General features: G+C 39.2%; 1 protein-coding gene across 1 annotated transcript in view; it reads right to left on the bottom strand.

The window, feature by feature from the left end:
- LOC136303118 (roundabout homolog 2-like) overlaps positions 1-25,786 on the bottom strand; it is a 343,499-nt gene that overhangs the window by 40,088 nt on the left and 277,625 nt on the right. Inside the window, exons 3-5 of the mRNA XM_066206760.1 lie at positions 14,107-14,264; positions 12,312-12,432; positions 2,613-2,751 (exon numbers count right to left, since the gene is read on the bottom strand). Of these exons, the coding sequence (XP_066062857.1) occupies positions 2,613-2,751; positions 12,312-12,432; positions 14,107-14,264 (418 nt within the window). The remainder of the gene's footprint in view (positions 1-2,612; positions 2,752-12,311; positions 12,433-14,106; positions 14,265-25,786) is intronic.

Below are 25,786 nucleotides of genomic sequence, written 5' to 3'. Positions count from 1 at the left end.
TAGCTGGTTTAGATCATCAGTTCAAAACAACTGAAATTGGGAGTGAAGTTTTGCACCATCAGAATAAACTGTCTGTTCTCAGATTTGAAGCATGGTTATTTATATACTCCTGGGCAATTACACAGACAATTTGGCAAATAGCCAAATTATTTTTTTATGAAGAGTCATGTTTTCAAATATAGTAATTTCTTTAGAAGTTGGGGTTTTTCACTCATTTAATCCAGTTGCAACTAGAGACGCTTACAGTCCATCAGGGACCTTTATAATTGGGACTTTAACAGCCTGAAATTATTTTCCAATTCCTACTCAACACACCAACTGGTGCAGCAACACTGTTCACATTTGTCACCAGAAATTGCTGGGATGACTTTTCTCTTTGCTTTCACATGGGTCACTTAAAAAAAAAAAAAAAAAAAAAAAAAAAAAAAAAAAAAAACACCAAGGTAAAGGTGGAAAAACAGATAAGGATTTCTAAAAGACTATGGACCCACTAACACTGATTCTGGCATTCACCTGGAGCAAATTACAGAAACAAAATGCATACAAAAATTGTTTGTCCCACTTCGCTGTCAGTGAACTGGACACTTTTGAAAGCCGAATCAACAGTAGACACATTGAAAAATCTGCAGTAATTGTTGAAACAGGTACCTACTATAATTTTCTTGCAATCTAGGGGTGAAGCCAAAATGAAATTATTGAAAAAAATGAAAACAGACAGATGTGCAAAGAACCTTGTTAGCTGTAGAAACAGGAAATTTATATTGAAAGTTGTAAGACAAATAGCTCAGAAGAGAAGAAATCTGCTCAGAAGTATTTATGCATGTAGGAAGAATAACAAAGGGAAGCCCTTGAGGGCTTTATATTTCATTATAGATGTTAAAACACTTAAAATACAGGAGCTCAGAAGCTGAAAGATAATTTTTCTTTTACCTAAAAAAAAAAAAAATCCCTCAATTTGAACAAGGAGGAATCATTTTGACATTCTTTCCTAATCTATAAAATTTTGGTATCATAATTTCCTCATCCATCCATTCATTCCAACTACACCTGGGCAAACTTCTTTGCTGGTATTAAAAAGTTCAGAAAAAAATCAATAGCTTTTGTTTTAGAGGTTGCAGGTTTATCTTCCTTGATTAAGCATCACGTAGCATGGTTTGGAAATGTCCACTTTTTGGACAGTGAAGATATGCTCACATATCGTGCTATATAAATAAAAAACTACAGAATAGAAAGCATACAATGCTAATTATCAAAGGCATTTGCCTCCAATGTGCAGATGTTGGAGAAAAAAAAGGGATATGGTCACTAAAAATATCTAATGGAAGTACAATCTAACCAAAGACACTGTGGGTTCATCATCTACTGCTTCTGCTTACGAGACCTAGAAGCAGACATGATTTAAAACAACAGAAGTAGCACAAAAGCAAGAATATATCACAGAAACACAATGTATTTACTGGGGACCACTCTACAATACATAGTTAAAGAGCAAGCAAAGAGAAAAATCCGTCCTGACATGTAAAAGTCTTCTCTTGAAAATAATATTTTGTGTATTACATTCCTACACATATGTCACTATAATAAGTGAAACAGCTATGTCACTTTTTAAATTTAATTACAAGAAATTTTTTTAAGTATATATACATGTATACACACATATGTATCCAATTTACATAGAAATGTTTTTTCTAGATTGTGTATTTTTCCATTAGTGTATTCAACTGATGGAAAATATCAGCTATGGTGGGGGAGGAAAAAAAGAGGCACTATTCACGTCTACTGCTAGAATTAAAACTGTGCAAAAAAAAAAAAAAATCAGGACTAATAGTGCCAGAGGGACTTGTTGGGTTGTGGAGACCTGGGTTCTAATTCCTGTTCCCAGAGCTATTTCCATGTTGAGATTTTTTAATGAAATAATGATTCAGCATCAAAACAAGAAAGAGTTCCAGAAAATGAGGACCAAACACTGCTCTGTTAGTTGAAAGGAGCCAAACTAATTTAAAACCCTTTTGCAGGAGAGACTCTCTTCCCCTGCTCACTAAAATTTTCTCCTTGTTTGTTCCAGACTAAATTAATCTTTCTTGAACACAGGGGGCCTGTTCCAGATTTCAACTCTGCTTTACACTTCTGCTAGTCTGGCTTTTTGTTTCCTCAGGAGGAAGGTTTCTCTCCAAGACTTAATAGACATGAACTGAGGAGCCAGCAAAGCCCACCATGCTCCGCTTGTAATTCACCTTGCCAGTGCAACAGAGCAACTTTCCTGCCAAATTTTCACCCTCTGGGTATCAGCACATCATTCTGAAGGCTACTATCACTATTACAGTCCTGAAACATCTTTACCGTCTCCAATAAATTTACCAAATACCCATGTGCTCACAACACCTACACATCACTTTGCCTTCCTCCACAGGAATCCATTACCTGGACAATTCACCCAGGTTGGCCTTCCCTGCACAGCTGCCTCTGGAACAAGATTTGTAGTGCCAAAAGAGCAGCAATGTGGGAAGTAAATCTTGGACACAATGTCAAAGAACAAACTCTTAGTAGCAGGGATGAATTCCAGCACTGTGCAACAACTGAAATCTGAAAGTGAACGTGAACGAGGCTCTCACCTTCCTCTTGGTAAGTCTGCATCATCTTTCTTCCACCGGACTGTGGGTGTGGGATCCCCCTGCACCTGGCACCGGAAATCCACGGCCTCCTCCTCCAGCACCACTTGGTTAATCGGTCGCCTGAGAAACGTGGGCCGCTCTTGAAAGAGACATTAAAATTCCACAGTGAGTCAGAGGGCTGAAATGAACACTTTCTGACTTTTCAGCATCTTGCTGCTTACCCATCCATCAAACAGAAAGGAGGCTGAGCTCCACAAATTCAGACAAGTGGAACTGATGATGTGCATAAAGAGCCAGGAAGAGGGCTGCCAGGCTGGAGAGGCAGGGGCTGTCCCATCCCTCCTTCCAGCAAAGCCACCTGAAGGCAGCCTGTGCCAGGACTGACCAGCCACCTGCCCAACAGTGGAGAGGCCTCTGAGGTCGTGCCCTTCCCTGGAAAAGCTCTGCAGAGCTGCACATCCAGAGCCGAGCAATGTATGAGCTGCCAAAGGAGTCTGCCTGCCTTTGGCAGCGATCAACATCTTGATGCTTAGGAGGAAAATTTAAACTCCTTCTTATACACCTCAGGCAACTGTGAACTGTCACGCACAGGACAGAGCTTCCCTGATCCCCATCGCCAACTTCTCCATGGAAAACCAAATTAAGGCCTGAATAATAACTTCTGTTTACCCTTGTTATGTTAGGCTGCACGGCTACAAATAGTGTTAATCACCATAATGCTGTACAGGCCTGCTTAAAATCCAGATGCAGAGCCACAATCTGATCTCAGTTATACTGGTACAAAATCCAAGCACCGGTAATTTCATTTGGAAGGATGTCACTGGGGTTGGTTTCCAAGTTGCCTTTGGACGCCACAGATTTTGTTCTGTCCTCTCAGCCATACCACACTTTTATTGCCATAAATTATTTATGCTAGCCAAACCATTACAAGGCTGGGTTTATATGAAACAGTATTTCCACTCAAGACAGGGATTTATCATAAAGACATTTAAAACTGGTTACACACTATGCTTCACATTTCACTCTCAGCAAGTTAAGGGATATGATGTCACTTAAAAAAATTACTCATAATTCACACAGATGCAAGCAATACCAGATTCTGTCTCAGGCAGTTTGTCTTGATAACTACAGAGCTGATTTTATAGGTTTGTTATGTATGATTATTATATGAAAATAATTTTTTAGAAAAGTTAAAAGAACATTATTAAGGTTGAAAGATCAACCAGGCCGCACCTACTGACAGAATTAAGGCTGTCTGCATGTCTTTTAATCACTTCCTTTCTGCTTATGATGCCTTATGGGACTGGTTGCAATTATATGATCACACACTATTTTTTCCCCAAACATTTGGGGGGGGCGGGGGGGGGGGGGTCAGGGCGTTGGAGGAAATGAAGTTTTAATTTTGTGTGTTCAAAGCTCAGCTTCCATTAATTCAACTGCAGACAAAAAAGTGTTCACCACTTTCACAAATCGGATTCTCGGTCAGAAAATGAGGAACACAAAACCACCTGTTAGTAATTATGTAAATGAGTGACAGCATCACACAGGAATTCCGTATTAGCAGGGAAACCTATCGGCAGGGGAAAACATATTTTGTCAGCAGAAGAATAGACATGCTCAAGAATCTATAGCACTTTTCCAGATGATGAAGATAAAAGCATGTCTAACGGGCAAAGATTCTTCTCCCCAAGCCATTGCTTTTGTCCTATTCCTATTCCTGCCCAGGATGTACAGATTCCAGCAATGTTTGGGCAAGTAAATTCATTTCTAGTCTCTCTGCTTATATGGATGTCTTTATAATTTCCCATTTGAAGTCTGTGTACAAGCCAAATCCAGCTTCTGACTGTTTCCTTAGTCATTTTATCTTTGTTTTTTTTTTTTTTTTTTTTTTTTTTTTTAGCCCAGAAATATCACTTTTCACACCTGGAACCCAGCAAGCCCACAAGTCCAATTCCCCTCCCAACTATCCAGGCCTCTCCCTTCTTCATACCTCACAGCAAATTGACTCTTCTCCACTGAGTGTTTGGTCTACACTTGAAAATACAGCCCATCCACAAACTTAACACAAGAAAAATCTGCTGAAGCACCCAAGGGCCCTCCCAGGAGAGTGACAGCAGCAGGAACACAGTGCAGATACAGGAAAATGCTGCCCAGATCTGCATTTATGGGTTCTCTGGTGTATGAATGGATGACTCTATTACTTTGTTTTTAAGGAGCTGCATATTTGGCTAAATTTAGTGAAAATCCTCTGGACAAGCCAAAAATAAAGTACATCTCTGCCACAGTGTAGCCATTCCCAACATATTTTAGGTACCTGATATTCAGTATGAGGCACCTGCACTTCTCAGGACAAAAAGCTTCCTCCATTGCTCTCATTCCTGCCCATTTCACTACAATTATCCCCTCTGCCTCCAAACTGCAAGAACTTCTACATTCTTAGAGAAGAGGGAATTATTTTGTCAATTTAAGTTTGTCAGCTAAAATCAGTCTTCCAGTTAGGCATGGAAATTTTCAGATAAAGACATTTTAATTTGATAAACTTATTAAAACTGGAAGAAGAAAAAAAAAACCAAACCAAAACAAACAAACAAACAAAACCAAAACAAAACCAAAAAAACCCCACAAAACCCCCCAACATACCAGCGAACAAACAAACAAAAAAACCCCAACCCCCCCACCATAGCTATTATTTTCAATCCTAATGCTAAGCAATGAACTTGGCCTATCTGTAACTATGTGAATCTGGACAGGAATATTTTAATGACATTTTCTGCCAGTTTGCAACAGCATCTTATTCACAACTTCTCTCCTAAGAAGAGCTTAGATCAACTCCTGCTCTCAGCTCATACAAAATACTCTCTTCATTTCAGCATTTGTTTTCCAAGACATGATCCTAAACTAAGAAATTTAAGATCAGCATTCTGATTGGTGATTTAGAGACCCTGGTTCACCCCCATTGAATTTAAACAACTATGTGTGTGTCTGTACACTGCCTAAGTCTGCATACAAAAATTGTTTTAGATCAGGTTTACAAAAGCTGCGTGTAAACAGCTAAGAAATTAGCATGTGCACACTTATGAAATTGCTACTTGTGGCTGTAAATTCTCCTATACAGGAGATGAGAAAATAAATCTGTCTCATTCTGAGGAGAACCCAGCTGAGGAGAAAGTAAATGGCCCTGAGGTCATTAGATAAATCACTGGATTCCACATCAAGGCAGTTTAGGAGAATACACACGTTTGTTTCCTATCAGTTTCTAAAACTGTATATTTTCAACAATATTTAAGAAGTTGCTAGAAAATTAATAGCTGTGTAAGGACAAAGCCCAGTTAGGAAAGACATGCAAATACCAACAACCACTGCTTCCATTTTTCCATCATTTCTGCATTTTGCACAGCGTGAATCAGGAAAGAACAAGTTATCTCTTATGTTGTTTCCTGTATTTGTATCACTCAGAAAACCCCTTGAATATGTCCAATAGCTAATTATACAGCTATAAAGTGATCAGAGTGAATGCCATTGCCAATGCAATTAACATTCTTTATGTGAGATTAACTGGATTTGAGTCACCTGCATAACTTGCTTACAATGTTAATCTCTCAGGAGACAGAGCACTGCTTGCCCAAGCATGCTAAATAAAGAAGGTTTCTTTGCACAGCCAGGTCAAATTTAGTTCCAGAGCTAATCTTGGGGAAAAAAAAAATCTTTTTCATATTTTTTCTTCTGAAATGGTTTGCCCATAAATAAAGCCTTGTGGTATAATTAAATATTGTTACTCTGTCAACAGCATCCAGAGCACAATATATTTGAGAAACAAGAAGAAAGGGTGATAAATTAAAATCATAGGCATATATAAAAATTTTAATATAGCTATTTTATAAGCTTTCACTGAGTAAATAAAGTACCCACTTCCCAGACTTTCTCTGATGAATATTAAAAATCTTTGAAGAGAACTATAAAATAGGTCATGGTTATATGTCATGTCAACCAGTCATGCTATTACTAGGGTGACCTTTATAACTTCAGAATAAACTTTGCTTGCAGTTATAAAAGGGGATTGTTAATGCAATCTGGACACACACCTACAATCTGTTGCAGTGCAAGGAAACCTACAGATCAGAGCCAGAAACAGCAAAATGCTTTCCTTGCTTTGGGTGCTGACAGAAGCTAACCTCAGAACTCAATTTTTCCCATCTTTAACAAGTGGTCCGAGTATCACAGTCTATTAGAGAGACTCAGATGACCTTCAGATGTATTATTGCCCTTTCCCTGTTCCTCAAAAAGTTAGACAGCCATATATGGGGCCTCAATCTAATTAAAATGATCCTAACTACCTTAATATATTTTCTCTGCTGAGGCAACTGCTAGAGTGAAGGATTTGATGGTCTTCATAATGTAGAGCCTCAATCTGATTTAGAATTGTTCTTGTGCTCTATGTCTTTGCTGGGTAGAAGACATCATCTTTCCAAAATGTTTTTGTGTTCTAAAAAGAGTATTAAAACACAAATTAAAAGGCTTTGGGGAGGGATTTAATAGCAAATAGTTACATTTAAAAGCTTTTTGCACTTTAGCATTTTGATTCAAAAGGGAAAAAAAGGAAACATCAGATGGTTGGAAGTAAGTTTCACTTCAGAATGCTGTCAACAGCATAGATATTTCATTAAACGCAACGTGATCTGGATGAAGTAAAGCTCTCTGCCAAAAAAAGAACATGTGGAAGAAGACAGGAAATTACGATCCCACTGAATTTACCTATGTTGCCCAAATTAATGAAAATAGAATTGCAAAAGCAGGTGGTTTTATATCTATAAACATTCTTCTACTGCATCTTTTTAGGCATTTTTCCCTTTCTCATTTGAGAAATAAGCACTTGTGTAGACATTGCAAACTCCTACACTCAAAGCAGCACCCAAGGCATGATGAGCTTGCACAGTAAAGTCATGGAACTCCATTAAGAGGAAAATGCACTAAAATGTATGTTATCACTGGCTAGTGGTTTTCTCCTTTCATACACATCACAATCATGTTAATTACAGTTTTTACTGACTGTTGCATACAGACTTTGGGGACCAAATCAGATGCTTTTTTTCAGATCTGTATTGTTATCCCATAACAACTTGGAATCTGTGGATAACAAATACTCTAAAGATAAACTGGATTTTTCCAAACTGCCACAAATAGACTGCAAGTGGAAAACACAGGGATTTGAAGAAAACCAGGAAGAGATTTGATCTGAAGGACAAAATATACACTGCTGATTTCTGTGTCTTGACCTGTGAATGTTTATCTACTTTTGGTAGGTTTATCCACGTGAACGGGAAAGCTTTCCAGGATACAATGGGTCAAGACTCTGCTAAGGCCTTCCACATAGGAAGAGCTCAAGAAATTAAAATGGGGCACAATGTCTCCATTAAAGGGTTTTTGGGGTTTTGGGTGGGGTTTTTTTGTTCTAATGCCATGTCATCATAGTATACTTTTTCTGAAACTAGGGTTTCTCTTTCAGCCTGACAATATCTACAGAACATCAAATACAAATACTTCCTCAAGCATCAGACAAAAATACCTCTTCATCCCACAGGACCTTATTAGCCGAAAAAAGGTTCAGATACCAAAGATAAAATCAAAGATTCACACAAACCAATCTTTAATACGTCCAAATTGACATCTCTTTTAAAGATATTTTTGTCCTCTTCTTACTTATGCTTTATATTCTTTTGAGGCTCTTCTAAATATATCTTTTTCTACTGCTTGATGCCAGTCTCTTGAAGTTGATATACTAAGGCTTTCATTGATTTCACTGAGCTTTAGAATCAATATACAAGACATACCTTTGTACATTCTCTTCAAACATGCCATTTTAAGTGCAAAGGGACATAAAAGAGCATGAAACACTTAAAACAACTTGAAAACTTATCTCAGCATGGTGAAGTAGCATGACAAAATGATAAAGGTTATCATAAGGAGTAATTTCTTCTTTATTTAATTTCTGGCTCCATATTATGTATTTACAAACAAAGCTTTCTTACAAATTGAAATGAAACTGTTTCTGTTTTGCATCTTGCTTTAATTCTGTCCAGCCAAGGGCTATGAGCCCAAACACAAGCAATGCAGCCTAATTTGTATCACTTAGACTTCGGAAATTGGCCTTTAGAATAGTGTGCACACAATAATCAAGTCCCATGCTGCCTCTTTTTGTGAACATTATGACTGAGGTTATTAACTTCCTTTAAAGTGCAACTTAAGACTGTGACAGACCCTGTCTTTCTGCTTTACTCCAAGATTACACATTGGGGCCTCATAAAGGCAAAAAGTAGCAGTAATGCTTGAAAAAGAAGACTAACAAAATGTAGTGTATCTTCGTCACTATTCAAAACACAGTTTTGGATAGCAGTGCTTATATGATCTTTTATGAGCTTGCCAATTTTCTGCTAATAGAACAACCATGACTTGGGAACTAAACTAATGCAATCTGCCTAACAGTATACTACCAGTATGCTGCTGAGTGTCTAAATGTTGAAAACAATGTTTCCTCTGCAGATAAGCTTGGAAAGAAAAATGTGAAAGTTCTACATGTATTATTTGTAACTATCTCTCAGTAAAGGTTATTGAATGGATACCTAGCCAAGTGGTCATATTCTGCACATAGGAAAATTTTATTTTCTCCTCCTAATGCTTCCCAAGGTTCCTATGGCCCATTTTACTTTATTGTTTTTAAACTCAGCTAAAGTGCAATCTTTCAGGCTAGGCTTCCATGCTGCTCCCCTTGGGCCACCAGTTCCCACCACACTGACTCAGTTTTTCCAGAGGCAATGCCTCAAGCTAAATTTACTGTACAGGGAGCCAGAGACCTGTCACAAGTCACATGAAGAAGTTAACTTCAGGTATTACAGAAAAACTTGCAAAGCCAAAAGTAGCAAGTAGATGATTTTGGGAAAGGTTTGAGGGCTAGTAGGAAACAGTTTCTATTCCTGTATAATGTGGTTACTAAGGCTCCCTTCACACTGTGGAAAAGGTTTGGAGGGTTGTTATTTGGGAAGGGAATGAAGACATGACTGATAAGCTAATTAATATACATTCCTTTCCAGAATCAGCACCAGCTATAGGCTTGCCAGTTGCCTATTAAAATTCTTTAAGTATCTCAGTCAAGATCTATTTATTTTTATTGTGAAGTTCATTTTCAAATACGTTCAAAACAGTTAAAGTTTGGCACATGAATTGCATACAAGTACTTCTAGAATATTTTTCATCAACATTTGCAGTATTCCCATGTTCCTCAGACCCATGAGTCATATTAGAGGAAGCTGTGGACCTGACATATGATCCTGGTAGTTTTGCCTGTGTTCAGTGAAGCCAATTTGAACATGCAGAGCCAATCTGACGTTTCCCAGAGTCGCTGGATTTATTTGATTTATTGTGAGTGCTTAGGGTGATTGGACTGTCCAGTAGATGCATTGCTTCCTGGAAACATCATGGATAACGCTCTCCAGTCACTGTGCACATCCCTGCTCACACATGGGCTGCTGCCTGGAGTCCAGTAGTTATAATGGAATATAACTACTGGAAAGCACGGGCAAGTTCCCTCCTTTTGTATGGAGAGGACCAGGACTACCCTGGACATGATGTTACAGCAAGGCCAGTGCACCAACACAGAGCTGCAGGGCCAGGAGGCAGCCAGGAAATGGGCATAGGGCAGCCAAACCATCTTGTGAGACAGCAGGTCATAACCTGAGCACCTGCTTCCTGCATGTTATTCTTGCACAGCAAAAACAAAAGGTGGGGAGGCAACTGGCAATACCCAGATAGAAGGGGAAATGTAGATAGGAAGACACTGCAATAGGGAATTTTAAATACAATTTTTTTTTAGGTAGTCTAACACAATTAAGAAGGATTAAAATATCTAATTTCATTTATTGCTGATTTTGTTCGGTATTCACCAAATAGTTTTAGATTGTATTTTGCAGGTTGATTGCTATGATTATACCCTGTAAAAAAAATCAGAATATTGTAACTGGCTATGTATTATTTTACATATCCAGACGAACCTAATACGTTCATAGCTCTGCAGGATATGAAATTACATGCACATTTCAGTTTTCATTCCTACAGTTCAATGCCTTTTAACAAATTATTTTCTTAAGGATTTCTTAAGGCTTTGTAGTTTAGGACTGCAATCTGCTTGCTATCCACAGGGAGTATTACCAGAGATTAGCAGTACTTAAACTGATGAAGGAGATATGTCATGTCTCTTTTGCATCTGTATAAAGCTACAACTCTAACAGATTGGCTGCAAAGGGCATAGTAATTTGACAGAGATCCTTTCCCTGTTTTGTTTTTTTTTTTTTTTTTTTTTTTTTTTTGTTTTTTTTTTTTTGTTTTTTTCTAGGTCTAACAGTTCTGTCTTTAAAATCCACATGTTTCCATGAATCCACAACAAACCAGTTGGAGTGGAAACCTTTTCAGTCTTGAAAAGCAGGAAAGCAGCATATCCTCAGAAATTCATGGATCTTGTCTAGCAAAAATCTTTCTCTGCCTTTTGTGAATCACATAATATATATATTGTTTTTAAGTGGATAAACAATGCACATACATGCAAACACAGAGATGGCAATATGCATGATTGGATTTTCCAGTGCACCATATTAGGCAGAAGGTGAAAAAATCAGGAGCATCTGCTTTACAAAGAACCTTAGGATTTCTATTGGAAGTCTCTCAGGGGTTACAAAAGGTCTTGTTTGGAATTTCAGTACTGTATCAAGGATATCAAAGAGGTGCAGCAGGAGGGAACATTAACACTATTTCTCTCTCTCTTTTTTCAGCATAGACATGTTTTCCTTAGCAGCAAGGGTTTTTTCCTTATTGATCTTCCTTTGTTTACTCAGAACCTCTTGACTAATTCCTACAAACCCACAACTATAGGATGTACCACAGCATGAACGTGTGGCTTTGCCTCTTATCCAGTTGTTAGCAGGATGGATCCAGCTGTAGGCTGGGTTATTACTCTGTTCTTGCTCTGGACCCTAACCATGGGGTAAGAGCTCCTAAGAACTAACCTCTTGCCTTGCCCATCAGGTCTTTCATACAGGAAGCTTATTAATTTTTAATTCATTCAGCAGCACCAAACATCTAAGTGCTGTCCTGGCTTGCAAGAAGAAAAGCTGTTCCAAGTCCTCTTAAAAATGAATGCCAGAAGTTACCGCTATATACTCAAAAATTTGATTTTGGAATTGTCTCTAATGACGTTTCCCTGATCAAATGAGGTTCTTTTGTGCTTTCCCACAAAGGTTTGATTTCACTACCCCTCGGGAATATGGAATTATTTAAATAGGCAATCTTGGTCTAAGTCTCTGGTAAGCAGGCACTGTCAACTGTATTAGAAGCAGCTTGATTACATTTGGCCATTCCGTGAGGGAGAGCATTGTCCCGCATTAACATCTCTGGTTATGCACATCACTGTGGACCTCCAATCAGACTGAAACTATGAGCTGGAGCTGACAAGGAAAATATTGAGCCACCACAGCTCCACCATTATAAACTGCAGCTTTTAAAACCTGGTCTCCTTCTGAAGCTGTGAAATGCATCTTGAGCAGTACTGCTGTGTTTTGTTAACCTTGTTTGGTCTCCTGCTTTGATGAGCCACCCAGGGTAATTTAGCCTACAACATTTACAAGGAAAGAAAAACAAAAGCAGGGGTCTCTTTACCAAAGACAGTCAGCTCTGCAGGGTCACTGTCACGCTCCCCCACCATGTTGGTCCCCACACATGTGTACATTCCTGCATCGCTTTTTCTGGTGTTAGAGATCATCAGCTTCCCACCGCGGATCTGTTTCAAAACAAGGAACATATTTTTAACTTCAGGTAAACAAAATACATCAGAAAAAGTGCTCGCTTCTTAGGTGACAAGTTCCACAACCAAGACATCCTCAACTTTTGTTTGTAAATATATGTATAGCTTTAAAATTATATAATTAAATATGTAAATATCATTAAGCTGTTCTAGAACACATTTTTATCCCATTGACTAATTTCAATTTGCCACTAATTTCAACTGCATTTGATTTTGTTCCTTTGGCTTTCATCAGATTCTTCATATTTCAAAGTTTACATTTCTTGCTGCCTCTTGGCAGCACAGAGTACTTTTATTTTCTGCATGGTGATATGTAAAGCACTCTTGACATCTGCCTGAAAAAAAAAAAAAAAAGAAGGCTATTTGACTTAGTTTTATTTAGTTAATTTTATTTTACTTGTGTCTTACTGGAGTTTCCTGGATCACTAATAAAGACAGGTTTTCTCTTTTTGTTGAGGCAAATGGACTGAATCTGGCCCAAACTGGGAACTCACCTGACACTTAATATTTTCTTGGCTCTAAAGGGTGCTTACAGAGTGAAAGAGCAGGGTAGTTGGAAGAAATAAAGCAAAAATTTGTGGCTTGTGAAGTCACAGTGTCAAAGGTTTGACAATGTGGTGCTTCAGAATAAGCTGGGAATTTAACCAAAGAAACGTGAGAGTCAGGGAATGATAGCCAGTTCTCTGTCACTCTTTGCTCTTCTACTCTTGAGTAGACCCTTGCACAGACAGCCTGGTCCACAAACAGCAACAGCTCAGATTTTTTTGGCTTGGAATAATTCCTTAGGCATCCAGAGCCACTAACAAGCTTCCTGATAGTAATTCCATGTTGAATAAGGTCAGCACTGAATCATTACATACAACATAAAACTTTATTGAAGAAGTATTAATGGTGAAAAGCTAAGCATTTAAAAATTAGGAATGAAACATGTTCTCACCCCCTCAATTTATCCCGTTTGCTTGCACAGACCATGATTTATCTCTAATCACTTGATGAGTTAAATATTTCTGCTGAATCCATTTTCATTCAGCACAAGAAATGAACGGCCACAGAATTCAACCAGTGTTACCCATTTGCTCAACATATATTCCTTTTCAGGAACCATAATTCTTTAGAGTATGACTTCAGCCTTCATTTAAACACATCCAAATCACTGCAATAACTATAAAATTACTGGTACGATTCTAAAATGTTGGGTATTTTTCCCAGGGATTATTTGTGCACCTCATAGATTTGACTGAATTTACTTAAAAACACCTCTCTGATATTCTCATTTTGGTATATATTTGGAACTTTGATATTCTCAGCTTGGAGAACTGAGATGCAGAAAAGGTAAAACCAAACTGGTCAAAGACATCCACTAAGTCCTTCACCTAACTGAGCACCTTCTATGACTGAATCTCCATTACACTGGCATAATGGACCTCCACTACACTGGATTTACAAACCAACCCTCAGAGAAGCTCAAGGTGGAGAGCCAGACTAGGAGCAGTAAACTGCCTTCGCCCTCATTTGGGAAAGCTTGGGGAAGCAAACTGCCAAGAATAACCACAAATATCCATGGGAAAGGCTACAAAGCTGTATAAGTTCAGTGGCAATCGACTGTGGGCCCTGAGCCTACAGATAAAAATCCACCTCAGCTGTACTCACACTGATCCGCTCTTCCCTGTCGTCAATACGGACTTTGTCTTTCTTCCAGTAGATGGTGGGCTCGGGGTGCCCTCGGGGGGGCTGGCACTCCAGAATTGCAGGCTCTCCAGCTGCCACCACCACATCCGTAGGGTTTTGGCGGAAGTCGTCCCGAAGCACTGGAGCGACAAATGAAGGGAAGAGGAAAAAACAGCTTAATAGAAGTGATGACATTGTAAGCAGAGGAAAAAATAAAAGTAGAAACGTATCCTATTAAACTGTTGGAATCCTAGAAACTTAGAGTTTGGGGTTTTAGTGTATAGAGTCAAACATATGAGTCAAGACAGAGGATTTTAGTCCTTCTTCTTTGCCTTCTTCCTTCTTCTTCATAGATTTGAGTGGTTTTCTCTAATAAAGTGAAAAAGGTCCACATTGCGGGCCTTAAGTGGTCATTATTGAGTCAAAAACATAAATAATATAGGTGTCACCTTAGTATTGAGTACTTATCACTTAAATAACCTTAGAAAGAGTTAGAAACACTCCATTTTTATCTCGTTTCTCTAACTTGGTTAAGCTCACACCTTGTGAGCCTGTAAATACTGTCAATAGATAAGATATAATAAACATTCCAAGTCCGAACTCAACTTTATGTTTCCCAAGTATTATTCATCGTGACCTTAGCGGAAAAAAATCCAAAACCCAAAACCTTTACATTAAACAAACAAGTCTCAACTGTTATTAGGTCAAATCTTTGCTTCTTAAACTGACTTTAAAAGACCCCAAAATGAAGCTGGGCTGATATGCCCTTTCATCCAGTGGAGGTAGACTTCATGTAAAGGGCTTTTGTTTCCACTTTTTTTTTTTTTCTTCCCAGATAAGAACACTGCTCTGTATTTAAGTTACAAAGACGTGTAGCACCCATTACTCCTCTTAACCTTGACAGGATCACTTTCCATTACATAAACTCAAAAAATTACATCATTACAAAAGCAGCGTTGCAGGTTGGATATTGAGCACTTTTCATGACAGAAAACAACCTGCTGAATATCTGCCTTGTCTGGGTCTCCAATTCCAGTACAAGCTCGGTAAAAAAGGGACAGAACTAATTCTGAATTGCACCTTGGCTAAGGGAATTGCCATTATTACTGTTATTATCATGGTATTTCTGGCACATACATGCTAAAATGGTCACCAGTTCTGAAAGGTGTCAGAAAAATGAAACTGATAGTAATGTACTTCCAGCATATTTATTTCTTCCTTCTATATTTTTAGTTCTAATATGTTTGCCACCTTGACCAGCACTATCCCACTACACTGAAAAGAAAGAGCATTTAAACCACCAAGCTGTTTGAGAACTAAATTAGGCAACACAGGCCAGCTTCTTATGTAAATCAAGCTTCTGTAAAGGATTAGGTCCAACTAGCTGGCTTCAGTGTGTTAGAACGATATCCACTTCATCCTTATTCTTCCATGTGTGTCCTAGTCTCTAGGTTAATTGACATTCTTATAAACATAAAACTGAAAATATCTCTAGATGAGCTACTGAAATAGAATTTAGGGCATTGCCCTTCCTTGAATTTCAGCTACGCGTGGCTTTCATTACAGCTTTAAAACAGTTCTCGCCCTTAATGGAACCAGGGCCCTCTGAGAAATTAGAATACACTGTATCCTAGTGAAGGGGCAAGTCAGGAAGAGTTCAGCAGAAATTGCTCAGTCTCATTTCATAAGCAGAGATAATTTACTGCTTTCAATGTTAATAAAACGTGCCCCATTTTAACATTTGGAACTGAATATTTTTCTCTTCTGCAATAAGCCAGAAGAAAAAATATGATTAATACATACAAGAATTGGTCTCTGAATAGTCTGAGGCTAGCGGGCTGTATGTATCTGGCACTTGAAATGACATGGAGCTAACTTTTATTGTTCTCCATTTTGGGATATGCAGGTAGATCCCAGAGGAAGGAGGGAATTAATTGGAAGTTAATTCCTTTTCTAATACACACACACACACAAGGAGTGACTATTTAGGTCTCGCTCTTGAAGCATAAAATAAAAGTGACAGGAGGCAGCTGGCAACAAATGCAGCTCTGGCAAGAACCCTCAGTCTTAGGTGACACACCTAACAGACAACAAAAAGCTCAATCCCCAAATATTTCTGAATAATACAAACCTTCAGATTCACAATAATCATAGTGGCAGAAATGGAATTTATACAGCTTCAAGATCAAGTGGAAGAAATAACTTATGCAATGTGGAGCACAGAATTAGTATGATGAAGATCATGGGCTGCTGACTATTGGCAGTACAACACTTTGCAAAGCCAAGAAAGTCAATATCATGGGAAAGTCAGGGAAAGAACCAGAAAAAAAGTCTTAAAAATCATGGGTTTTAGGAAAGCAGCTTCATCTGTCTCTGTGATCCCTATGATACACAGGAAGAAAAAGTACTTCTAGACAATGCTATGCCCACATTTGTACAAATGGCGAATAGGTAAAAATTAATTTCAGCTATTATTATTACACACAAAATAAATATTAATTTTATTGGCTAAATTCTACTTGCAATTACAGAACTTCAGTGCATATCCATTAGTGGAAAATCCCCAGAAAATCAGCAGATGCCACCACATAATGGCTTTTTATATTCCCGACTCCTAACTCCTGGCACCAATATTAAGGAAAACATTTTCCTTGAACATTTCACACTGTTGTATGAACCTGACAAACACAGTTTCTTGGAGTGATACACAGCAAATTACATTAACTTTCTCTGAATCATCCCAGCCACTGTGTAAGGTTCCAATCAGCCTCAGAATATGAGGCTAAGAGGTGATTTGATTTTATCACATTCCTTTACCCAAGGCCTCACTGCAAAACTGGCTGGAAAAGAAGACAAAATTGATGCTACAGGCTTTGATTCATCTTGCTCTGTACCTCAGCACTTATGTGAATCGTGAATAGATATATCTCACCATTTCCATCCAAAGCATTCTGTGTTTTGGAGGGAAAAAAAAAAAGGTGGGAGAAAAAAGAAACAGGGAAAAAATAAAGCAGTGACAGAAAAGCAAAGATAAGAGAAAAATGCACAAAATATAAATTAAAGTGAGAAAGAAATTTGGAGAGGAAGAGGGGGAACTTGAAACAGTAACTTTAGGGAGACGAAAAAGAAAAAGCCACGTAAAGCAAGGGAAATAAAAGAATAAAACAGAGAGAAAAACAAGCTAAAAAGCAAAGGGCACAGGCTGCCATTCCTGTGATTCAGTATTTTAATGCAATCTAACAACAATGAAATAAAGCACAGACGTTAATCTGATCAGCCCAGTCACCCCAGAACATCCAAACATCATCCCAAGAGAGAGGGAGCAGGGAACAGGAGGGCAGAGCATGAGCTGGTGAGTTTGGCTGTCCTCCTGGAGGGTGGCACAGGAAGCCACAGAAGGAAGAACCATCAACTGGAAGTTGAGTTCACACGTATTAGGCACACTAAATGGAAAAGTTGCAGCACAGCTTAGTGCACCCACCATATCTAATGGTACAATCATCTGTGAAAACAGAAGAATGATTGAGAGCTGCAGAATATTCCTCAGCCAATTATCCACAATTGCTGGGTACTTCCAAATAACCATTAGTGTGCCTGAGCAGATCACCCTCTCCACACACAGGCAAAAGGCTTTTGTTCACTTGAGAAGCCAGCCATCCTCAGGGCCCTTTGGGCAGGCCACAAATACTAGTGTTTCAAAAATTCAACACAAGCAGCACTATGTCGCCACCAGCCTCCTCTTCCTCATCCTGTGTTCTCGCCTTGCTTTATTCCAATTTTACACACAGCTCCCTTCGTGCTTGCATAGGTGTTTCCCTACATTTTTGGGTGCTACCTTACATTCTTTACTGTGAGGGTGGCGAGGCCCAGAGAAGTTGTGGCAGCCCCATCTCTGAAGTGTTCAAGGCCAGTCTGGGTGGAGCTCTGAGCAATCTGGTCTAGGAAAGGCGACCCTGCCCACGGGACACTGAGTGATCTTTAAGTCCCTTCCAAGCCAGACCTTTCTGTGATTTTATGACTAAACCAGGGGTGCCAAAGCGGAAGATGTCACCCACACTGCATGCTAGCCCTGGGATGGCAGCACGGCCACTCCCACCAGCCTGACGGCAGCACAAACACCCTCACATTTCAAAAGGCAAAGCCTTGCAAGGGCAAAAGCTTCCAGATGGCCGAGCCCCACTGTCTGGAAAGGCACCGAGGGGCTGAAGAGCTGCCACGAGCAGCCACAGCGCACGCACGGCCTACAATGACGCCGCGGACAAAAGTTAATTAAAGTTTGATCGGCCTCTCGGTGGCTCAAACAAGCTGATGCTGCTCAAACAAGATAGATGTCTGCGAGCAGTCACGGCAGTCTTTAGGGCAGCCGAGCCCCACACGGCCCTTTCCAGGTAGCCAGGAGTGTAACCAGGGAAAGGGAGCACACCCAGCCACGGGATAAACACATGGAGCACGTGCCTGGCAGAGCCAGGGATGAGGGGCAAAGTAGCAAAAAGGAGCCCCCGCTCCCAAGGCAGCTGCTAACCAGCACCTGCCAGCTTAGGCCCAAATCCAGGCCTCGGTCAAACTGATGCTCATAAACTCAGGGAATTACACGGAAACTGAATTAATTTCCTCGGCTGAGGTTCCAGCAATTTGTTTAAAGGAAGTGGAGATAAAGCCGCGATGTTTATGGGGTAGGAGGGAAGGTGGTGGGGTCAAAATTATTCTAGGCTAGATATCCATGCCTTAATCCCTCCTTCCAGCTTTCAGGCCCTTAGAAAGAAAACATTTTTATAGGATTTACATTTACATGATGATTACAAATAACCATCTGTCCGCTTCCACTTTTTCAATCTGGTCCATGTCCCACGAGCCCCCAGCCTGTGGTCAGAGCAGCTAAGCTGGAAGGAAGCAGTGGATGCCCGTCAGGAGGCTTTGGGATAATTGCATTCTTCTCCCACCAGCGCTTGTCTCCCTACCTCCTCCCTCTCTGTGTGCACGGAGAACATCTGAAATTACCGGGGACAGGAGGGAGGGAAAGAGTATCTATGTTGCCTTTTTCAATGAATTATAATGTCTTAAAACACAGCTACATCTGTTGTGCTGACTAGAGGGTATAAAGAGATATCGAGTAAATATTAATGCGCTTCTGCAACTTGGGCCCTGGTAGTCCATCTTCCCCCTCCTGCTGTGTTTTGTGCTCATCTCAGGATAATCTTATTCTCATATAAAGATTTTAAACAGCTGCACTGGTGGTGGTTTGGTCACCTGCCACACCACAGGTAGGTCTCCCCAGATCCAAGGCACTTCCCAAAAGGCATTTTCCTAAATCCTCATATCTCCACCACTGCTTTGGCACTTCCCTCTTCTGATACATATTGATATGAGCAATCGTCATGAGTTCTTAAGTCAAATAACTGCCCAGATGTCATGCAGTGGACAGATTAAAGGATTATTATACTTTAGGTAGCATATGGTGCAGGGAGGTATTTTAGATCTTGACTAATGTGTATGATCTGCTGAAATGGTCCCTGAGCAAGCCAGCACTACCTGCTGAAACAGGGTGACAGAAAAAAAAAAATCCAAGGGGTCACAGACAACTCCCCTTGTGAAGAATAATAATACACTTTGCTTGAAGGTGCTGCTGCCTGACCTCTTTGTTTCAGCAACTGTCTCTGCCTCATTTTGTAAGGAAAATTGTAAAAGAAATGCACAACCTTGGCAATAGTCCTAGGCAAGATTCTCAGGGAGTTCTTGAGCTCCCTCTGCATGTGCAGAGGAAAAAGCTGCAGCCAGGAAAAAGCTGCTACTTTTGAAAAAAAGTATTATAAGGAGCTATACATTTTTTTCCTCCTGTTTTTCCCATCTTTTGCCTATCTACTGATACTGATACTGCCTACCAGACACGAATGTTAGTTAATACATCATGACTCAAATATGTTCAGTAAAATGGAGTCCCAAGTCCATGAGAATCATTTTCAAAGGTGTTAGGATATTTTCAAGACTCTAGTAGCTTCAACAATATTTGATTAGTAGGGTACCTAGAAAAAAAAGTAATGATCAGCACGGTAATGAACACCTGTATCAAGAAACGAAAAGAGAATCTTCCCTGCCAATTCAGCAACTTTCTTTGGCTTCATCCCTTTTTCTCACTCGGTATTTCATGTGCTTCTGAACTTAGTTACTCACCCAGTGCTTACATCTCAAGGTAGCTTGCTCTTTATTCTCAGGCCTCAGTAAAGACAAACATGTGGAGAAAACCCTGACACATCCTCTACAACTTTTAGCTGTTTATATACACAGATATAGACATACAAAAAATTATGATGAACATTAATGTCTAAATGTAAAAGCATTGCTTCTAAAGACAGAATATATTAAACCAGGTGAACAGAGAATTACAGTGTTGAGGCGGGTGAAGTGACGGTGACAAATAAGGAGACACCCTAAATGGAGTCGGTGGGAGACAGCTGGCTTTTTGCCTCTCCTCTAAATTGCAGTCTGAGGTGTACCCCAACTAGCTGACTGCATAAAGGTCAGGAAAGAAGAAAGATGTTTTCCATTCTAATTTACAGCACGCCACTACCAGGATTCAGACTTTGAAATCTTTCTAGCCCAATTAAGGGCAGTGCTGACCTATTTTCCTTTTTGCACAATTACACAGGTATACAAGTGATACTTACTGAAGACTTCATTTTACGATTTCTTTCTGATTTTTAAAAGGCTGCTATTTGGGCTGAACTAAGCATATGCAATACAGCCTGAATATACTTACTGAAAAATTGTATAATCTCCCTGCCTCTCCTGTGATTCATTGTGATCACTTGAACGCAATCTGACATCTCCGTAATCTTTTTTCCTGAAAGATTTTATATGACTACTAGATAGCATGAAGAGCGGGGATTTTTCTAATTTAGAACATAACATATTTATGTTTAAGCCTCCTGATTGAAAATGAAGTTCTATCACCTGTCTTCCTTGCAATGAATCCCCGATAACCTTCTCCCTTTTTTAAACTCCCACCTCCTTCCACCAGCAAATTCTGAATGCTGCAGTTAACAGTCAGCAATCTCATTACCCATCTGCTATAAATCTTCAAAAGCATCACTGTGTTTTGACAGTCAAGAAAGGCAAAGGGAAGCAATAAGCATAACCAACTATTCTTTATGAATGCAAATATCCTGAAGACCACATTTAAGTAATTTCAGAAATCTAAAGCTATACAACGTAATATGTTGAAAAATTTTCTCTAGGATACAGAGCAGATTTCTTTTTTCTTATTCTTAAAGCATAATCAGTCTTGATGAATGCACTGCACAGATTGCTAATGTGAAAAAGAGACACATTACCAGGAGTTTTATTTCACTGAAACTGAAAGCCCAACTACTTGCTTAAAGTTCAGAGACTTTCTAGAAGAACTGATACCATAATTATAGACAACAAACTTTTTAAAAGTGCATGGTCTGCTGTAAGTCCTCAAATTTAACAAGGATCAGATATTTAGCAGTTTAACTCAGAGCTGAAGATAGCTTTTACATGATCTTCACTTTTAATGGACTACATATTCAGAAAATCATGGGTGTTACATAAGTGTAAAAAAATACTTATTTATTTTTTTACCAACAAATGTGAACATCAGATGCGGAAGCAAACACAAAAGCTTAAGGAAACACCACATGAAAATTGAATTGGCACTTTTTCTGGAACTTTTGTGCTAGAACGTCTTCTTTTCCACAGGAATACGGGACAAGTTTCACCAAAACCAATAAATCAAATCCCATGAACTATGGCTTCTCTCCCATATCCCATGAACTATAATCCTCCCATGCAGTAGGGAGGACTGTGTTTAGGAAGAGAGGAAATCCTCCAAAATGTCCTAGGCTACTGTTATAAAAGGATAGTTTGGACTTTGACTTTGATTGCCAAAAAAACCCAAAAAAAACCAAACAAAAAAGAAACTTAAAAGAATTATAAATATATAAAAAATTTTCAAAAGCAATGTCATCCAAAATAACCTCAGTAACCTTGTTACTGATACACAAACAAAATTCTGGTGGGAGCTTTTCACCATGTGGTTGAGAAGAGCACACGAGAAACTGCACTGTACATTTTGGGTCTGTGTGTACAGCAGACAGATTCCCCAGAAAGTGTAGATTTAATTAGTGAGGTTCAGAAACTACAGTATATTAACATGCAGGTTTGTTTTTATGAGTACAAAAATTGTATTGCCAGGTACCTGCAGCATTGTACTAAACCTAATGAAAGCTACCTAGAGTTTGACACAACACTGAGCAATTGCATTTTTTCTGTTTCCAAACTGAAGCTGGTTCTCCTACAACCACTTTAACTCCATCAGGCCCCTGGGCTTCCAGTTTGAGCCCAGCCAAAACACCTGAAATGTGCATGTGCCCTTGGTAAAACAAAGGAATAAGAGCAGCTGAGAATCATGAAAATGAATACAAATGAATGAATATTTCTTGTATGAGAAATATAGAATGTTACATGCTTCATTTAGCCAATATAATACAGACTGCAATCTCAGAGCTCCACTGAAGTGTGAATAGCCTCTAATAAACTTCTTGTGTACACATGCACAACACACACACAACAGCTGGGATGCTTTCCCGTCTTGGCAGGGGGCACTGCCACATTACTGCTATACTTCAGACACATTAGGCAAAGCATCAAACAAAACAGGCCGATACCCAACACAGGAATCCTCTTCCATCCATCCTCCATTTGTCCATGCCCAACCACAGTCTTTATCTGTTAATTATAAGCTAAAACTCATCTATTCAACTTTTTTTGAAGAGAATTTTTTTTTTCGGTGCTGCTCCCTTCAGAAGTCAGAATTGGATATGAGATTTTTGAGCAGACATAGCAAGGCATGTATTCCTCAACAAGCTTTTGTAGCTGCATCACAAGGGGACTGTGCAGCCACACTTCATCAGACATGGACATGAGATGCATCCACAGCTGGTACACACAAACCAGTGGGAGCTGCCTGCTGCTTCCTGAACACCTCGCTTCCCACCCTGCAAATTGTACCCACATTAATGGGCCATTTTCGGGTGCTTGCCAGATGCCACTTCAACAGGCTCCATGAGCCTGGTAGGCCTCATGTGCTCTGTCCCATAAACAGGCATGTCATGGCACATGGGCTCAGCCTCTCCCTCTGGACCTGACCGTCAGTCATCAACCTTCTGAAAGGCTCAATAATTTCCACGTTTTATACAATTCGTCCCAGCAAATACAGAATGGAAAATGGAAAAGCATGAAGTATGTTCACATGGCCATTACTGAGGCGTGTCCAGTCAGCATGTCCAGGCATCTTCCCTGAAAGAATTTACAACAAAGCCCCACCTCCTAAAATTCCTCTATCACTTACGTTTGCTTATTATTTTAATTCAACCTTATTTTAATGATATTCAATAAATAAAAGAAGTAGGGATGCATGGCCTAGAGAAACTGTTCTTTAGAACATCTATTCCATCATCTCTTAACACAATAAAAACTTTTTCTTCTTCCAATGTTAGGGTCATTTTTGAAGTTTTGTCATTGGATTCTTCCTTCAAAAAAAGGAATTTCAAGTTCTTTAAAATTTAACAATGGACAAAAAAAAGGTTAGAGAACATATTTTCTGTATTATCTTGACAAATGCAAAAGAATTTGTCTGTCACTTGTTATTGTATCATCCTGCATAATAAATTTAAGTTTCCAGAGCTCTAAAAACAGAAGCAGCAACGTGATACATAGAACCTATATTAAAGTTCTCTTATGACGAAGTAGTTTGAGTTCTGTCAACAATTATTACCAACTGTGAAATAATCCACAAACATCTAGATAAAACAGTAGTTTTCTATGGTTTAAACAAGAAAGCCCCAATTTCAAGATTTTATGCAAAACAAAGAAGAAACTCGTGTATTTTGCCAGCAACCTTTTGCAGTTTTAATCTATTCAAATAGCACAAGGAATTACCTCTATACAATATAAAATATAACTTTCCCACTTATTTTCAAAAGTAAAAAATAATGTAAGAGTTCACATTGCCCTCATTATTATTCACTACATGATGCAAGAGGAAAGAAATGAGAAAAATTAAAAACCAGGAGCAAAGACCAACCATAATAGCCTGAAGCAACAATTTTGAAAGGGAAGCTTAAGCACCCAGAGAGAGACCAGAACCTGGATGTCCAGCTTCAGCCTCCAGTCACACTGTGCTGTGCCTGAGACTCCAAATGACCTTCAGCTGAAGGGTTAGACTCAGACACACTGTTGAAAATACAGTAGCATAATGTTGGGGATTGCAGTCAATATGAAACTTTTTATTTTCTTTTTTTTTAAACTAATAGCACTGTCCCAAAGTGCTATTTCATGTACAACAAATTTTACATAATAAAAAAGATGAGTACAGGAAACTAGAATAATAAAACCCCCACGTGCCACACATCCTTCTAAACCCTTGGTGCTGAATATTCCTCTGGCAGTTCAGTACAAGAGAAAAATCAGGATAACTACAGATCTGCTGACTCCTTTAAAGTAAGACAAAACTGACACAACTATATAACCCAGAAAAGAAAAGCAGCAATCTGAGATGTGCCTGTGGAACAGCCTTTAAGTTACTCAACAGTTGGAACAGCCCTTCCTATGAAGGGCTCACATTCCTCTGAAGGGTCTGAAAGACCGCTGTTAATCCCACATTAGAATACAAAATCCATTTTACAATCTCTCCTCTTACCTCCCTTCCAACTGCAAGTGTAACAAAGACTGTTCCAGCTCAGGCAACATTCCACAACTAAACCTTAAACAGGTTTAAACAGAAACCTCCCAGCAAATTTAAGTTACTCGTTTCCCTCCTTAGCACAGAGTTTATCTAGACACACAGTGTGTCTGTGCCTGTAATTTCCACAAACCAGTTAATCTGTGTACATTTACAGAGATACTGCCATTCTTTGATTGCATTGGAAAGCAGGCGGCTATACCAACGAGATAAAATATTCAAGCACCACATGACAGACAAAGCACAATATTGGAAGAGGCAGATTAGATCATTAGACTCAACAGGATTGGATGGAGGGAATTTTTAGCCTCCACCACAGTATTCACCTGGGATAGATTTTAGGCCAAGTACTACAAACATTTCCTTCCATGCCAATTAGAAAAGAAAAAGAAAAAAGCAGCAACTCCTGTTGCTGAGGATCTTTAACCCAGATCACTCTACTGGCCCAGTTCACAGCCCAGCTTCATAAACAACTGAGAGAATGACAAGCTATTACAAGCAGAAGAAATAAGCAGCCAGGAGAGAATAGTACTACTTAAAGCAGATTTTCCAGCAAGGAAAATGTGTTGTTAAACTATGCAGTATGCTTCCCCATGTTTAGACTAAGGAATTTAGAAAAAGGAATATATAAAATGCAATAGCTCAAATAACCAGTGCACGCTGTGGGATTTCTCTGAGACCAGGAGAACTGGAAACATTCTGTAGTTCACTTGTGCACCTTCAATTAAGGCAAATTGAATTAAACTCTCCCTTGAGGAGGACGTCTGTAGCTCTGCTCCTCCTTTTCTGAACAATTCCAGATGTAGGTGTAGAACATTTTCAGTTTCTCTCTGAAGAATTCCACATGCCTGGCTGTGCTCACACTCACACAAAGAGGTGAGCTTTTGGGGGAGAGAGCATAGG

This window comes from Chamaea fasciata, unplaced genomic scaffold, assembly GCF_029207755.1.
Source record: "Chamaea fasciata isolate MVZ Bird 193981 ecotype frontalis unplaced genomic scaffold, bChaFas1.0.hap1 SCAF_2, whole genome shotgun sequence".
NCBI classification, from domain to species: domain Eukaryota; kingdom Metazoa; phylum Chordata; class Aves; order Passeriformes; family Sylviidae; genus Chamaea; species Chamaea fasciata.
This window is presented reverse-complemented; position numbering and strand designations above follow the sequence as displayed.